Here is an 18,923-nt window from a genome sequence, read left to right as displayed (position 1 = left end):
GTCCATTCTGCAGGCTGAACTACCTCCAACCAACCCCATCCTATCTTACTCTTTCACTGTTCTTTTATCTCTGCTGATTAGCAGGTTCAGAGGTCCTAATGCCTTTTCTCTACCTTCTCAGCCATCTCTCATGCTCTTTAGCTCAACACTTTATTGAATTTATGTTAGGGTTTACATCCATGGACATGTAGGAGGTAAAAGCCAACAGAGCTACAGAATGATAACCAGAGAGCATATTAATTAACAGTTCAGGGAACATTATGAATGCTCCACACTGACTGGAATTTTCAAAGCTGTCAAATTAAGCAATGGTAACTGAACTTCAACTACAAAAATAAATAAATTCAAAGATCAGTTCAAAGAGAGTGCTTTTGTTGTTCTTCACTCACTACATGGCCATTTTGCATTGGGTAATCCTTCAGCAAAAAGCCACTTGTGTTTCTGTCCTTGTTCTTATAAAATGAGCAGCAACGTTGTAAACCAGAGATGTACAAGGAGGGAAATCCACATTTGCTTTCCACTGTGACTAGACAGTATAGCTTATGAAAACAGGAAGAGCAGATGCTGGCAGAATTTCTAAATTCACTAGGGCTTAATGGTCTGAGAGAAATGTTTGCTAAATGTGATCAAAACTGTCACTCACCCTGTGGGGAAGTCTCACCAAAGAAAAGACATCAAAAATCATGTCAGCCATTTTGTCCACTCTCATCCTTCCTCAGCTTCTAGCTCCAGGTCAGCTCAGGATAAGAGGGGGGAGTTTGGACAGAAACTTTCAAATCAGTGATCTCTTTATGTGTTCACTGTTGTAAATGTACAGACAAAAGACAGCACATGTTTCCAAACATTATCAGCCACCAGAGCTACTGAGTGGGAATAGCAGTTTAAGGTATCTAGGGTTTGCTGCATAGACACAGAGTACATATATAATCACACAAAAAATAAGGTTATTTGTAATGACCTTTCATTTGTCTCCCTATTCACATTGATTTCACCATAGGAAATCTTCAGCAACATGCACACTTGTAAAAAGCTAACTATGTTTATGGCCAAGAAAGCTTTCTCCAGGAGAAAACACTTTCTCTAATTCCCCACCACATTTAAAAGTGTTTTTTTTTTAAAAAAGTGGTAAAAAAAAAAAAAAAAAAAAAAAAATCAGATCATTGCAGAAATTAGTTTCAGTGCTCCTCGGCACTGACTCTCCAAGTCTCTGAACACTACTGGAGGCATGAACACCATTCTTCCAGAAGATAGTCCCTCAGTTGGTGTTTTGATGATGATTGATCTAAGACATCAGTCCAAACTCTCCCATAGGTGTTCAACTGGGTTTCATACTCAAACCACTCAGTGACCCCTCGTGCCCTGTGGATGGGGGTACTGTAATCCTGGAAGAGACCTCTCATTTGCTCAGGTATTTCATTTCATTTATCACTTAACTGCAGAAGTTTCTTTGATAAGGTCACCAAGATATCCATGTCAACATTCAACCTTAAAGAAAGAGTCAACCTGGACTCCCAAGAAGCATTTCAGTAAGAAATATCTAATCTAGGCCTCCAACTAATAATTATTTTCTCAGTCAGTGCTTTTGTCGGTAAATGTCAGTAATGAGCGGGCATTTTCAAATATCACATTTGGTCTGGACAACACTCCAAAACCCAGTTATACTGTAGTTTACTATACACACACACACACACACACACACACACACACAATATAACAAGGAAAGCCTGAAATCCTCAGATTTAAAAATCTGGAACCAGCTAATATTTCTCATACTTGCTTATCAAACAAATCACTGTAGCTCTAATCTAAATAGCTCTTGGTGTACACCACCATCAAACTGAGAGGAGCTGCAGAATCCAGTGATAATTCTCTTAGGTTCATCACCTGGAGCAACCCCATTCACATCATCACACCGTTTTCATATTGACACCTGATACACTGTTATTATAAAATATCAGTTATAGCCATTATTGTAACAATAAACAGATTAAATGATTAGTTTGTTTTTGTGTTACTGGCGGACTAACTACAGAACAAGCCTTCAGCATTTCTGCACTTTAATTTCTTGTCATTTATTGGCCAGCATACACATCATTACAAGATACAGCATCTGCGATGACTTTAATGGTCAGGCTCTTGTACAATGTTATCATAACTGACTGAAGTGATGGCCAGTGGCAACAAGTTTAAAATAAATGGTGCCAAGCTGAAGAAGCAAGTCACTTTTTGGACTTGGGAACCGCAGGTTTCACCTGATGTCTCAGTTAAAAATATGCCGTTCATATGATGCTGTTTTACAAATGGGCTGCTACATGATATTTGGCTGTCTTCAAAATGCTAATTAAAGGTGGTAACAAAAAAAGTTTCTGAGACTGACTTCATTTGGGTAGACTTTAATCCTACTCTGAAGGCAGCTGGAACATTAGAATGTCACAAAAACAGATGAGAGCAGCAAGAATTGTGACACAGAAACACTGATTAAAAAGGTCTGACAAAATTCATAGTGATTTGCAATTTCTGGAAATAACGACAGCATTTTACTTTTAATGGATTCTCCAAAGGCCTCTAATAATTAGGGAACCCATTTGTTGCATTAATTTTTGATTCTGACACCAAACTCATGAACATATTCAGCTTTAATTGGACTGAGAATAGATAATGATGTTCATGTGTGACAAAATGGAAAGTGAGTCAGAAAGAGAGACAAAAGTAAAACAGAAAGAGAACAAAGATTCAAAGATGGCTACTGAAAAAAAAAATCTATACTCAACAATCCTTTCTTCTGTCAACTAATAAAAACCCTCAAACAAAAGGTGACAATCCAATGTTCTGGATAATTCTCTGACAGCAAATTCCTTTGTGACAATAAAATCGCACAACACCAACAAAGCAGAGAAACCTTCCTCAATAATCAAAGTCTTCCGCAGGCTCTTTTTGTTGAGGGCAGCATTTTTATCAGAGACTTAGATTAAGCCAGTCAGGTTTCACTGTCTGTTTCTGTTACAGACGGAAGCAGAACGAGGGCGCAAGGACAGGAGCTCAGGGTGTTCTTTCATCCATTTGTAACAGCTCACATGGGAGCAGACATTTCCTTCCATGGTCTAAGATTTTTGAGTTAGAATAGCACTGTCTCCTTGTAAAATGTCTTCAAATCACAGTTTCTGCAGTACAGCTTCATGTACTTTTACAGTGCGTTTCAGCTCATTGTTTAGCTCTCCACCTATTTACTAGTCTGGTTCACTCTCAGTGCTCTTGTAGCATTGTTTTCCACCCTTTTTGTTTTCAGAGAAAATCCCTTGTGCACTACCTGCTCAGCAGCAAGACAGAAAGACGTGCATTGATTCGCTCAGCTGATCCTTGTTCCACTCTGTCTCTCTCACCCACACACACACACACACACATTTACAACTGTGTGAACAGCTCCTCCCTCCATGTCAGTCGCAGAGACCCAACTCTTCTAATAAGCTATTAGCAAGCTAATAAGGATAGCTAAGCTAACATTAGAATAGCACAGCTGTGACCGAGGCTAGCACGCTCCCTCAGTCCAGAGGAATATTGAAAAATGTTTTCCTAGACTCCAAGGACTTGTCCACAGGCAAATTGGAACAGAAACTTAAGAAAACGCACATGGGAAAGCTGACCATTCCAACCAGTGTGATTAGCGATCCAGTTAATTTGTTTTGATTATTTCTAGGCTTCACCCAGTGCTGCTGAAGCAGCAAGAGAGGCTCAGGAAGAGAAAGATGTAGAGGGGAGGAGGACAGCAGCCAATATGGTGTTGTGGGGGAGCTCCCCCCATCCCCGGTCAGCTACCGCCATAAGTACACTGTAATTCTGTGGGGAAACACTGGGTAAGTGAAAGATTTAAGTGAACCATACTTGTTAAATACTGTAGCCTAAAACCACTGGAGTTTTAGACACAAATTTCTTGAAAGCAAGATCCCCTCTAAGAAATCTGTCCAGTTTATGTGGTTCCGTCTTAATAAACCTTTGTAAGCATTGCATGGTTACTCATTTTTAATGAATTGGATTCTTTTGAATCTTCTGGCTGCATACTTTTTTATGTCATAATATACTGTAAAAACAACAAGGAAACTCTGCTTTTCCTGCTCTGGGAGTAAAGGATCGGATCCCTCTGTTTGACTCTGTACGACTTAAACAGAAACTCTCTTCTATTCACTATGATAAATGAGAACCAGTTCAACAGACACCAAACTGTCTTCTCTCAGACATGCAGAAGGTATGACTGCATGCACACACACCACCACACTCTGTTGACTCCCATATGTTCCCATACCGTAGCTGGGATTTATGCAAACATCATGTTGCAGGACAGGAAGGAGTCTTTCCCCTCTCAGATTCTTTACATTCTTCCTTAGCAGAAAGGTCCATTTATAGTTAACGGCCCTAGCTAATTCCCATGGCACGACTTCTAGAAATGGCCTGCTTCAGACTGTTTCACCACACAAGTCCTGTCCTGAACATGGGCTGTTATCTTCTTACCCAAATAATCTCAGGAAATGTGACATGCAGCCCTATTGCCCAATGTACAATATGTGATGTATGTGAGATCTCAGCCCTCATGTCCCTTTGCCAGCAAAAATAAAGACTATTCCAAAGTCCTCTCAATGGGAAAATCTTACAGAGTAGCATTCCTCAATGCCCCGGCTGCAGCAGAAGAGGAAATCAGAGGCAGACATCAGGTTTCTTAAAGGCCATATGGTACATAATGCTGAGCGCCCTTATTGCATTTCAGAGGTGTCATTACTATTAACAGGTGTTTTCCTATCAGATAAAAGCATCAGGAGTGCAGAGTTGAGTTAGAAAGCGGTTTCATGTCAGCCAAACCATAAAAATGTGGTGGTGCTCTAATGAATATATCCATGTTGTTGTTTGTTTTTTTCCATAATCTTTACTATGTAATGCTGTTAACTAGCACAACACATTCATTTGTCTGTCTCAAATAAAACCACAACATTTTAGAAGACCCACTCGCATCTGCACCTTCTTTTACTGACATTTTGATTGTTTGCCAGAAGTTTTTATGTGTCTCTACTATTTACCTTATAGAAGGTCCTAGGCGTTGTTTCGTCAGTTTTTGGTTATCAGCGCCAATACATTACCTCTATTGTATTGTTATACAAATTCTCAAACAGTACATTTTAAAAAGGGAGTATAAAGATTTTTTTTCCACCTATCTAACAAAACATGTTTAACTGGCTGAGCAAATGTATCAGTCAATATAAGCTTATCACATTACTATAATGCCAAGGATATGTTTCAGGTCATTTAGAAAGCTATTAATTAAGATATTAAATATCTCAATCTCTCATAGTTCTTTAATAACAAAATTTAAGAAATCTTTATCAAAAATCTTTGACTCTAGTATCTGTATAGCCTGGTTTCAATTTAGAAAAGGGTTATGTTGTTGTAGTTGTTTTAAATCAAGGAACAAGTAAGTGAGTTACTGACCATGTTAGCATCAATTTTAAATACTTGGAACATTGTAATACTTATGCCATAGACATATTTTAGGCAGCACTAATTCTCAACATCACAAGATCATAAATGAAACAAAGGTGCACTAATTAATTGATTCAATAGCTGACATAATCATTTCTGCTATTAATTACTTTTGTTAATTGATTAATGGAGTTGTTTTCTGGCAAACATGCTAAATACTCTCTAGCTCCACCTTCTCCATAGGAACACTTGCTGCTTTCTTTGTCTTATGTGAGAGATAATTTGGAACACAGAAAATGGCTTTCATGAAAATTATGACATAATAATGTTGTAAAAAGTTAGCAACTAACTCTGATGATCAGTCTCAGATCTCTCTTGAAGACCAGCCCTGGATTTCAGCAGGTCTATTGTATAGATCATTAAAAAAAAAACAACAATATAAAGATCAACCAACCAACCAACCAACCAACCAACCACAGCAGCACCATGGCACGCCATATCAACAACAAGCATGCTGCTGTCTCATCATTTATTCATAAAGTGATGCCACTCCTTCTTCAGGACTATTGGAAATGTTCCAGAAGCTCAGAAACCATGTATTTCATTTACAGCATGGAGCTTTAGGTGGCCATCTGAAGACGGTGAAGGGCGAGCACTGCTGCACACTCACTGTTACTTTAAATCACAAGTGCAACCAAGCAGAATTTCCTTGTCAGTACAAATATAGCATCCCAGTATCCTCAAACTTATTTGACTCCCTCATCAACCAGCCACCTACAACAGCCATCTGAGAAAGAATGTTTTAGAAACCAATAGGTTCTCCAGACCCAACACCATCCCCATGTTCCCAGAACAACACACTAGGCTGTTTTAGGATTCCAAGATGAGTTTGGGATGACATGTAATCGACGTTATAACAAAAATAGAAACATCTAGGTTTGGGCATTTTAATAATACTGTATATACTGTGAAGCAATATGAATTTGTCAAGCTTCAAAGTTTTTGACCTACCATTAATACTGTGATGACTAATATCTCTGGCTGTTTTATACCTTTTGTGAAAAATGCTGCAACTCAGTATTGTACATTAAAGCACCTGCTTCTCAGACCTTAAAGCAGCTCCAATCAATATTTTATGTTAACAATGGGACATATAACTTCATGTAATGAGAAAGGGGTCACAGGGAGTTATCACCAACTCCACAGCTCCCTTCATGTCTATGGAGCATTTTAGTGTCTTTCAGCTCAGCGTTTTTTTTTTTTTGTTTGTTTGTTTTTTTATGGCCCACAGTTTTGCCGTTTTGAATCACTCTGGCAGCTCTCATCAACCTCATTTCCATGTTAAGCAGGCAGCAGTACACAGTGAAAACAGCTGTGATAAACCCAATGTCCACTAGCTGGTGTGCATAATAGAACATACACTGATCAGCCATAACATTATGACCACCAGCCTAACACTGTGTACACAGGATTCAATGCAGCAGTTGGTTGGCACTTGTGTCACTCTGCAGCTCACTGTGCATCTTCTGTGAATTCATTTGTGTCAACTGTTCAGTGAAAAACTTGTGTAAAAGGAGTGAAAACTGTGGTTGTGAGGACGAGTTAGAGAAAATTTTTTAGACCATTTCAACAGCCTCACCACTCTAGGTGTGATATCACCACTACAGTTCCTGACTCTCTCTCTTCATAGAGACCAATAGACAGTATTTATCATTTTCAACCATTTTAACAAAGATTCAAATAAATTAGAATGTTCTGAAAAGTACAAAAGGAAGTTAAAAGTTTAATATACAGTGGGTCAACCTCATCATCAGTGAGCTGTGGGCATCCATGACCCTGTCTCCAGTTCACCATTTGTCCTTCCTTAGACACTGCTGGTAGGTACTAACCACTGAAGACCAACAACACCCACCAAGACCTGCAGTGTGGGAGATGCTCTGACCCAGTCATCTCACCATCACAGTCTGGTCCTTGTCAAAGTCACTCAGATCCTTACACTTGTCCATTTTTCCTGCTTCCAACACATCAACTTTGAGGACTGAATGTTCACTTGCTGCCTAATATACCCCACACACTGACAGGTGCCACTGTAATGAGATAATCGGTGTTATTCACTTCACCTGCCAGTGGTCATAACGTTGTGGCGGATCGGTGTATTGGATCATATTATTTTATTATCAGTTGCTTGCTTGACTAATAGGTGAACTAGTGGGTGGTATGAACTTATCTGTATTGTTTTATTTGTGTTTGTCATGATTGATTGGCTAGAACACACTTGAAAAAGAGATGAATTAATTGTTAATCTCAATGAGGTTTTCCTGGTTAAATAAAGCTTAAATAGAATAAATATAGTAAAATCTAGCAGCTAAAGAGCCATACATTTTTCCTGGAGTTGATGGAGACCAAAACAGATCAAAATTATCATGAAGGAGGAAGACTTAACATGAAAAAGCACATTCAACAAACTTTCACTTGAGGACAGTGGGCAGACGGTTGTAGGACAACTGTGAAACAAGTATGGAGCCCTGGGTACAGAAAGAATCTGATTGCTACGTTTTATGACGTCTCATTTGGCAGGCCAGAGGAGCCCTGTGAAGGCAAGTATTCTCCATACATTAATATATTACATTATCAACCATATGCACTGAGCAAAGGCCACATCCAAAAAAAGATCAGCTGCAATGCTAACCCTTCTGACTGGTCAAGAAAACCTTGCTGAATAAGAATTTTGTGAAAAATACAGCATAAAACATTGTGATGCTATAGCACTGACACTGGGCCAGTGATGTCACAAGCTCCCTGACATTCACATGTTTTCAACCTACCTCATCAAAGCCGCTGTCCTCTTTCTTGAAAGCTGCAGAAAGAAGACATAAAGAGAGAGTCAGACACCGCCTGGATTGACATCTGTTGAAGAATTGACAAAAGTCTAATGGCAAAGATGCAGCACGGTGCACAAACTGTGCCAAGATTTTTCAGGAATTCATTTTGTGCTCATTAAAGCAGTGTTGAAGAGTAAGATGAAGAGTTCACCAGTGCTGCTGACAACTCACTCTTCTAATGGGGCAGAAAGATTCTAATATACACTAACATATTCAACCCAAGCACAAACGTTGTAAATTTTTATAGGTATGGGTAAAATGTGGTAGTAAAACTGGGAATTTTTACAATCTATGTCAGAAACAAGAGAAAGAGCCCACATTATCACACTTTATGTCAACATCTTTCTAAATTGCTAAACCTTTGATTAAAATATAAAAAAAGAAAAACATTGCTATCTCATATCCAGTCTTACTGACACTGGATATCCCCAGTGATACACCTGATGTTTTACTGTAATGCCACAAACAACCCCCTTTATTTGGTCATCTTTCCACCTTTATTTGAGGTTTTCAACCAGCCAACATGTGATCATACAGACAAAAACATTTTTCCCTTTGACTGGTACTAACACCAGCCAGACAGAGTACGGACCGAGTGATTACTACCAGATCTGTAAGACCCCACAGTTAGTGGATGGTCTATACTGGCAGCCTTTCCCTTACACTGGTGAGTCTCTTTACAGACTGAAAGCAGTTCCATCTAACAGGTGCACACTGTTAAGGCCAAATTACTCATGGCAGATCCACTGGTTAAGAAACATCTCTACTTATGTGCAAACTAAACAGTTTCTACTGCAAATCATCAGGCAACTTAGAGAGCGACATGCTGAGAACAGTTCACACAGTCTACTAACCCCACCAGGGCTGTCCATTACTGTTGGTCCTCCACCAGTGTCTTCATCCAAAACATGCAGTGATCATGTCAGAATATGCAACACTATTTCATTACAAGATTGTTAACAATCATCTAATTGGCAAATCTAGACTTAAATAATTATTCAAAATAATCTAAGAACTAATGAAATATAATATGAAAAACTAGGCCATGTTTTAAAATCTTCTTTCACTGTTCAGATGGCACTAAGGAGGTATTTAACAACAGCTCCTCAGCATGTGTCATGTGAACTCAAAAGTTAATTTAATTTAAAAGAAATGTTGCCTGATCCCAGCAGGGGTCTGCATTTGAGCTGCCGCATTCATATTTTGAACCACTGTATGTCCCATGTAACAAATAGTGTCTTGTGAGAAAAACTCTCCACAGCATTCCTAAAATGTCAGTGTGTCATGATGAGGGTACACCTGTGTTTAAAGGAGGTGAAAGTAGTGTGTATGACTGCCACAGCTTATAATGGCACAGTGACACCAAAATTTGCTTCCCATTCTGTAGGATGGATGTCCATCCACCAGTTGTTGTGTGCATTTTCAATGTATGCATAAAAAACCTGAGTTCCATATTTTTCACTGATTGAGGTTTGACTGGTGCTCCTCATCTTGTTAAGTCTTCTTCTCCTTCTTCTGTTTAGTGGCATCCCACAGGATAGATACATAGATAGACAGACACACACACACATATGGGAAACATAAATTTGCTACAACTGCACAGTGAAATAATGCGAATAATATAAGCATCAGAGACAGGAGACTGGAGGCAGTAGGGCTGCAGTTAGTCATATACATGGGGATCTGTTTAATGTTGGGCTACACTATGTGAGTACATTTCACAAGGTAGATTTTGGTCCAACTTTATTAGAATGGTAAATTCAAATGCACACCCCCAGGGCTTGTGGACTGAGCCCTCACCAACATTTGTCATCACATCAAGTCTGTGAATGTGCTGGATTTTACCAGGTGAAGGTTTACAATCTCCACTGTGACACACTGTTTAGATCCTCATTCCTTTCTTTCACTGCACTTGCTCCCTGGTCCTGGCTTGACCTGGGCATCCATATTAAACAACTATGATCAGATCTCATACACATTAAGTATGTGGAACTAGAAAGCCTGTCAATAAACATGCAGTGCCCCTGGCCAAGGGAAGTAATGCAGGATACTCACAAGGAACATGCAAGGTGTGGGTCAGGTGGAGACAGCAAAGTCCTCCTGAGGCCACCCTTAGCCTACTTTTGGTTGCTTTACTCACTAGCTACTGTTGCTTATCAAAGTCAGTGGAGAAGATTTCTAGCATTGATGTTAGCACAGCCACCCGTCTGTCACGGGACTCTTGTCTTGCACATCCTAGCATGCCAGTGTCCTGAAATGACTCGTGAGGGCTCTAGTTCTTCTTTGCAGAGGAAGAGCTCATCTGTAGCCTTTTATCTAACCGCTTGAGATGGAGCAAGGTGATTGTTCAACATGTGAGGCAGATGTTTTTCTTAAGGATGCTGTCACACTGTTCTGTACACATTGGTCCTGGCCAAAACAGATCTCAGTGTAAGCCAAACTATGACCATCGCATAGCATTCAGAGTGAAATCCCTTCGATGTTTCATTTACATCTGAAAACATGTTTATTCTTATCCAGATACAGATCTACTAAAACCAGGTGGAAATGGAATCATTAGGACCAGTCATCTGGTGATAACAAGAGTAAGAGCAAGGCTCAAACAGCAATAAAACTAGTGGTGGGGGTAAAGGCCAAATCCGGACAGCAAATATAGGTGGAGGTCATGCTGGATGCCAAACTCTGGCAGTTGTAGCTCATTTATAGCTGTTCCAGAACCATGTTCCTGACATCCATCTCCATTAAATCTGGTTATTAGGATTTTTTTCACATAAAGGTGAGTAATGACCTCCCATATTGCAGACTTAATGTATATGTTGCATTCCACGTGTTGTTGTAAGGATAATGCACCATAAAAAAATTGTCTGTGATACCTGAAACCTTCAAAAAGTATAGAAATAGCTATCTAATTATTTCTTACTTCTAAATCCAGTGTTCCTGACATTAATTGCAGAGGATGACAATCTTGCATTTGACATTAATATTCTTTATCTACTATAAAGAGGAAGAGAGTGAACAACACTGCATCCTCCTTCACAGTTAGTTTGTGTTTGCAGCCTTCTTTTACATGGAGAGTATTATTATTATTATTAGCTACAAAATGATTTTTCAGTTATTAATTCCTCATGACAGTATAGATAAGAGACAGAATGCTCTGAGGGCTGTTTCCCAGTAAAATTACTTATTTATGTCAGAGTGGGTGTTTGAAAGCATTGTGCGCCCAGCCACTGAACCATTAAACTGCTGCTTCTTTGTCCTCACACACACACACACACACACGCACACGCACACGCACACACACACACACACACACACACACGCACACACACACATTCCCCAAAGACAAAGCTGATGCTACAGAAAGCATCATCTTTGCAACACAAAATCTCTGCTCTGGCTGACATATAGGATTTAGTGTGCTCCATCTAGTCAAGTCGGGAAATAACCTACAACATTTTGGGAAATGTCTGTTCATATGTTTTTGTTGTTGTTGTTTTGTGTTCCCATTTTTAGTAGATATGTTTTTTTTAAGGAAAAAAAAAACGTTTATGTTCTGAGCTATACTGCTATTTAAATTGTGACCATTTGCTAAAAAAATAACCCCCAGGCCTACATCCTGTTTAGTTCCTCCTGGGTTCCCAGTCAGAGAAAAGTTATCAAAAAGTTTTTCTACAGTAGAAATTGCTGAGTCAGCTAACATGAATGAATCACAATATTCATATTATTTGAATATTTCTACATCTCTTGATACCTACAGCTATTTTAGCCAGTTGAAATTATAACCAATCTGACAGTGGTAAGTTACATCAGCTTTTAAAGCCCTGAATCCTGGAAGTCTGGTTTCTGTCTTTTTATGGTAGTTAGTTTAAAGTGCTAACTGTATATTTTGACAACTTGGTCTGCCAGCTATATTGTATTTACTGTCAAATGCTATTAAACTAGTCACAGAGAAAATGTGTCCACAGCATGACATTCTATTTTAATGGTGTTTTTAAAGTGCAGAAAGACACAGTGCCCGTGTTGTTCAAAAATCTATGTTATACTGGTTTACTTATGTCAAACTTGCTTACTCATCTTTGAAAAAACTCACTTTGGCACCATATAGTACACCAGAAAACAGCAAGGATATAAGAGCTCCTTTGTTAATGCCTCTGCTGCAAAATTTGCCAGTGACAGTTGTCATTATAGGTATAAAACCCGTCTTACCTCCTCCAAAAGAGATGTTTTAACTTGTCTGTTTTTTTTCCAGTTGTATTCTGGTATGGAAGTTTTTTTACTGTTTCTGCCTTGAAATTCTGTGTAGGTTGTATTGTTTTAGCAGTGTTTTTTAGCAGTTATACATGTTTTGCTGTATTTGGAGTTGTAAAGTACTATATAAAGTTTTATTATTATTATTATAAAAAATGATGGTCACTAAAACTTTCACCTCTTACATCATGATACAAGTCATGATTAAAGGAACAATTCAACATTTTAGGAACATGCCACCCTCTGTCCATTAAGCAACAAAGACAGAGCCAGGATGAGAGTAGCCTTACTTAGCACTGGAAACAGGGAAACAGTTTGTGGTCAGCCAGGTAAAAATAAAATATGCCTATATAAACACCTATACTTAAAACGTACAGCATCCTATATGCACAAACAAAGTCTCCAGTTTGAACAATTTCTTGGCCGAACACTGTGACATCACAGTTAGACTTGAGCTATATTCACGACTAAAAAAGAAGCTTCTGCACACGGCTTGTGATTACTGTGTATGTGACGCAGTGCGTGCGCTCATGTGCTTTGTCTGCAATATAGTGTTTACATTTCACTTTTTGATATGAATAGAGAGATGCTCTGACAACTTTTAGGAAAACATCAGGTAAAGGTGCCTTATTTGTGGTGCAGGACAGCCTTAGAAGCATTCAGTGAAGAATACATACCTGTCAAAATATTCTGAACTTGATGCTGGTGAGATGCTGTCAAAGCATTCTTGTTCACTGGAAATAGACTCTATATTATATTTATTTCCAGGGAGCACAGAAAATTAAAGAAGCACTTTCTGAAGAAGAAGATGAGAGGGAGACACAGAGAGAAAATAAAACTGTTTTGTCCAAATTCACCATAGAAAAAGACAAAAAAAATGTTTGATCTAAAACCCACAACACCTCATTACTGCTTCTACAGCTTTTCACACTGCATCTCTCACTGATCGAGGTTACAAGATAAACAGTAAGAAGCCAAAGTTGTCTCTCATACAGAGGTGTATGTGAGACACTCACCACTAATTTAACATCAGCCATGTGCTGAGGGATGAAGCCACCAAACATGTTACCCAGTGTTTTATCTGCAGACTGGAGAACCTACAGTAAATCTCGCTAAGGCGTATTTATAGCTGACATTATCAGAATATTTCATCTTTACTTATCCAGAGAAGTTTCACTGAACACCAAAGCTCTTCTCCAGGAAGGCACCGCTTCAAAAAAGCCTTTTTAAATGTGAAAACAACACACTGTGCATTCACACTTGAAGGTCATTTTTGTAAAGATCTACATCCACACTAAAGCACCTGAGCATTAGCGGAACAGTGGAAACTCTTCATCCTATTTGAGCCACCAGCCCACAAAATGTTGCACCCTATTTAGATCAATGAGGAAACACCTCTCTGCAGTACAGTTATAACGGTAAATGGACTGCACCTATAGAATGTTTTGTAAAAGGGCACTCAAAGCGCGTTACAATGAATGAATGAATGAACCTCTGGTATATTGTTTACTTGTCCCTTGCTGTTGCCTTGCACAGGGATATGTACGTGCAACACTGAGAGCCGCTCGTGTCCAGCACACCTGCCCAATAAAGCTGACTCTGATTCTGAATTCACCCATTCACACGCCATGGCAGCAGAGCTGCCATACAAGGCCAGGGTTCAGTGTTCTGCAGACACCTCGACATGTGGACTGGAGAATCTGATTGAACCACCGACTCAGGTACGCAACTAGGGTACGAGCTCTTCTACCTCCTGAGCCACAGTCGCCCACAGCAGTCCACCAGCAACACAAACTATAACCTCCAAACTGACCACACAGATGAACCAATACCTCTCTGAAACTGTTTCAGCAACACCTGAACATCACCTTTATGGCATGACATTTGTTTTAGCATGTATGAAAGCTACAAGAAGGAGCCAGCATAGTGAACAGAAGGGGAAAAGCCATGCTTTGCCATTTCAGCTGGCTTTGTATAGATGTACTGTTAATCACATTTTACACTCTAGAGCCGCAGTGACACACCGATCTCATGGCTGCTCCTCAGAAGCAGGTGGGGGTTAATTGCCTGGCTCAAGGGCACCTCAACCTCAGTAATGAGGGAGGAGAAGCCTCTGTCACCACCTAGATCTATCTTCCAGGTCCAAGGATCAAAACAAACAGCAGGAAAACAATAAATGGGGTTTTGAAAGGGAAAATCACAGGCTGACATAAAAGAAAAAGAGTCTAAAATGGCATAATTGTGGAAATAGTGATCTGTTGGCTTTGTTAAATCACCCAATCAGAATGGAAACTAGCCTTTAGTTATTTAATCTCTGGGAGGGAGACCCACACACACACACACACACACACACACACAACAGGTCACATGCTCTTAGATACCTGAGCTCATGAGAACCAAATCTGAGCTCACGGCTCCAAAAAGGCCAAGAAACCCTGCATCAGTCTATTAAACTGGTTTGCAACTATTAGAAAGAAACTATCCAAAATGAATTCTGTTGCACACTGCCATAACTTGACATGCAGCCTTGCCCACCGGGACCATTGGATCAACACTGGTATGAGCACATAAACAATAAAGCCAACTTTTTAATTTAGGCAGGACGGCAGTTCACCGACAGGAGAGGAAAGCTCTGTGCCAGTCTTTCTTCTCCTGCAACACCAACCCAAACTCCCCTCTGTTCATCTCTCATCTTTTCTAACAGGCCACATCCAGCCATTCAGTCTCCACACAGACTGCTTCAAAGGCCACCGCACCCTGTGAAGATCTTTGCATCGGGAGTGTGTGTATGTTTGTGAGTATGAAAAGAAAAAGGGAAACAGAGAGAGAGAAAGAGAGAGATGAAATGAGATTTGATTGGTGCACACTGATAATCAGTAAAGTGATATGGTCTATATGTGTATGTGTGTGATGTCACATATGAGGTAGCTTTATCAGCATAGAATCCATTATTGGATAAGAATTTTATTTAAAGTGTGAATGAGATGATAATAATGGCAGTGATGATGCAGGGATTTTACCTGCAGTTTACACATATGGTGCACAAAAGCACACCACATATTTTTCATTACATTACTATGAATCAGAGGCTGACAGATTTATCATTATTCAGCAGACCAATTTAAATACTCTTTTTCTTTTCCTGCCACTGAAAATTGACTTTTTTAAGTTTTGGGCTGTTAGACAAACCAAACACTGAACAACTTGGACTCTAGAGGTTTTACCATTTTCTAATATTTCATCAATTAACAATTTCTTGAGCAATCACAAAAATAATGCATAATTTATCAACAATAACTGTTAGTTGCAGACCTACACTACATATATCATTGAAAATCTTTGGACTTTTGAACTGTTGGCCAGACACAACTATCCATCCATCCATTTTCTAAACCGCTTAGTCCCAAACGGGGTCACGGGGGGCTGGAGCCAATCCCAGCCAGCTGCGGGCGAAAGGCGGGGTACACCCTGGACAGGTCGCCAGCCCATCGCAGGGCCAACTAGACACAACTAGATCTCTGAAAATGTCACCCAAGGCTCTGGGAAACTCCAACAGGCATTTTTCACAAGTTTCTGGCATTGTAAAGAGTAAACATACACTATTCATTCAACTGAAAAAATATGGACAGCTTATTCAACAACACAAATAACTATTTAGTTTCAGGCCTAATAACATATTATCACAGATAACATCAGTCATGAAGATGCCCCATGTAAAAAATATCACAATCACAGGAGTTAATATAACCAATAAACCAAATGTAATGCCCATGGCACAAACTAAACATCAGCTGCTGCTACTAGTGCTGCCTGCAGCAATGCCTGTAGTGCCTATATAATGACTCCTTTTTGTAAAATAATTAATTAGCATCGTCTTAACCTGGAACAGTTGAGTTTACTTATACTGAGGGATGATGGTATTTATTGCTGTACAAGTATACAAGTCTAAGGCAGGTTTAAGCCCAAGACGCGGGACTGGAACACAATGCTAATGATAATGTTGACTGATACAGTAACTGGAGCTGACCTCAGAGAAAAATCAGTATCAGCTTATACGCTGGCCAACAAGCAACACGAGATCATTCAGAAACAGCCTCAGCACTGCAGTCTGTCCACCACAGGTACATCTCTTGGTCCCGGTTGGTTTGCTCTACTGTATGTGTTTTAAAAAAAAAAAAAGAAATCAGAGCTGAAATGACTAGTCTATTAACAATGATATGTAACTATGAATTATAATTGATCTAAACCAGATCAACCAACAACTATTTTGAAAACTGTGGTTTGAACAGAGCCTGACGAAGGCTGTGTGCCGAAACATGACGGCCTTCTCATTAAAGTTGCTCAAAGCACTGCAACTGTTGATCAACTTTTTGTTTTCCAAATTCGTGCTTTTTCAATTAAATGTCAAACATCCTCAATTCTAACATACAGAAGCCCAAATATACTGAAACGCTGGTCAGACAACACATGCATTTTAAAAAAGTCAGTGACTGTAATGATCACGTTTCATTATTTTATGACATTTTAGAAACCAAAGGATTACTCTAGACAACTGGCAGATTAATCCATAGTGGGAAAATGACTAGTTTTTCAGCTACTATGTGTATTTCAGTGAAATGCTAACAGAAAATTATCTTACTGGATTCCACACCTTTTGCTAAATCAGTAAAGGCTTCAATTATTTGTTGAATTTCCAATGTCTTGTTTTGCCCTACTAACCCAAAAGTTTCTATTATCATATCAAACTGAGAAAATCATAGTCCTAAGTTTATTTTCCTACAAACCAATTTGAAAATGCCGAGGCACATTCTATACACTGCATGTGGATAGGTAGAAAAACGGTTAGTGAGGATTACTTTGTCGTCGTGCACAAAGTGGCAGGAAAATGGGTTAGCAAATGGTAAAATACGTCCCATTACTCACCGATACTCCTGAAACTCTCGGACAAAGTTCTCCTCAACTTTTTCATTTTGCCGATCTTCTCCACGGGCTGGGAGGCTGGCATCAGGTCGCACATTTTCCTTCCTTGTTTCACCGACCTGCGTAAGGGACTGTCTTGTGGCTTGAAGCGGGGAAGGAGGACCGGTGGTCGGTCAGCCCTGCGGGGCTTCCTCAGCCCAGCTGCAGCGCGCTGGCAAACACAGGAAACGGAGCCTCCGCGGCTCTCGCTTCTCTCATCAACTAGTAAGAACAAATGCCTTCTTGAGATTTTCTCAAGAATGCAACTACATTTCTAAAGGCAACAAAAGTTCGAGCTGAATCAGAAGCATCCAAACTGGAAACCATGCGTAATTTGCTACGCCTGTCGTGATCCTAAAATCAGCTCTAGGTCTGATTTCTTTCTTACCTCACAGACCCGCTCACTCCCTGCTCCACCAAAATCTAGATGTCATTTTTGGGACTTTCTCGCTGGTTTCGACCCAAAGACCCCGCCCTGATGGGGTGATTGGAGGACTCCCGGAGAGCACTGCGTTTCTATTTGTTATAAAAGCTGTCCGTCAAAGAGCCAACGCCGCACTACAATGAGCTGCAGGAGGAGCGATATTTTCTTGGAGAACCAGATCGTTGTGAGCGCTTCTGCTTGAGATTGCTGCCCTCTGCAAGACCCGGTCATTGTGTGCAGGTCGATGTACTCCACATACCTCAGCTTCGTCTGGGTTGATCTCACCTGAGAAAATCACAGTTGATCTTTTAGACTTAAATAAATACAAATACAAAGCAGAACCCGGGATAACCTGGCAGTTTTTGTAAATATAACGGAGCTCAGTTGAGATAAATACATAAAAGTCCGTATATAGCTACGCTAACATATTGAGTTATCTTATATCATTTCGTGCATTCGACTAAATATTTTAAGATATATATTTACAACAGTTCAGTCAATTAACATACATTAGTATATTTGGGACAAAAAGAGCTGTGGGATTATCTGAGCTGTCCAAACCCTGCATCAGTAATCTAAATCCTGCCGCAGTGAGCTGATGAACTGTGCTGTGCTCCTGTCATGTGCTGGCTGGCATCTCCATTTTGATCTGTCTGATCAGTGCTGCAGTCACCACAGCAGCCGCATGAGTAATTTAGTCAGAGGTATCAAAAGAACAGTGGTGTAGCAGTGGTATATACTGTACCACAACATGACTCCATGTTTGGATGTGGGGCTCAAATAAACTGTTAGAAACCAGCACCATCTGGAAGTGTCTCTGGAATGCAGAGGACTGAAATGTTTCCCTACTGCTGCCTCATTACTTTGACTTGAGCACAGGGATAATTGAGACAAATGTACAGCTTCATTAGTCCAAATTGGTCATTTATTACCATGTTTGTCAATGA

The 18,923-nt window shown here is 39.8% G+C and overlaps 1 protein-coding gene across 5 annotated transcripts in view; it reads right to left on the bottom strand.

The window, feature by feature from the left end:
• Positions 1-18,537, bottom strand: part of cdk14 (cyclin dependent kinase 14) — a 330,986-nt gene extending 312,449 nt beyond the window's left edge. The window contains exons 1-4 of one of the 5 annotated variants that reach the window (XM_020622244.1): positions 18,486-18,532; positions 17,941-18,261; positions 17,517-17,774; positions 8,289-8,320 (exon numbers count right to left, since the gene is read on the bottom strand). In XM_020622244.1, the coding sequence (XP_020477900.1) occupies positions 8,289-8,320; positions 17,517-17,610 (126 nt within the window). In that variant the 5' untranslated portion in view covers positions 17,611-17,774; positions 17,941-18,261; positions 18,486-18,532. Of the gene's footprint in view, positions 1-8,288; positions 8,321-9,787; positions 9,861-17,516; positions 18,262-18,485 lie in introns of those variants that run through there. The other 4 variants (XM_020622246.1, XM_020622249.1, XM_020622243.1 and 1 more) reach the window with 4 other exon arrangements.
• Positions 18,538-18,923: the final 386 nt, after the last annotated feature.

This window comes from Monopterus albus, unplaced genomic scaffold, assembly GCF_001952655.1.
Source record: "Monopterus albus unplaced genomic scaffold, M_albus_1.0 scaffold276.1, whole genome shotgun sequence".
Classification (NCBI taxonomy): Eukaryota; Metazoa; Chordata; class Actinopteri; order Synbranchiformes; family Synbranchidae; genus Monopterus; species Monopterus albus.
Note: the sequence above shows the minus strand (reverse complement) of the source record. Positions and strands in the feature narration are given on the sequence as shown.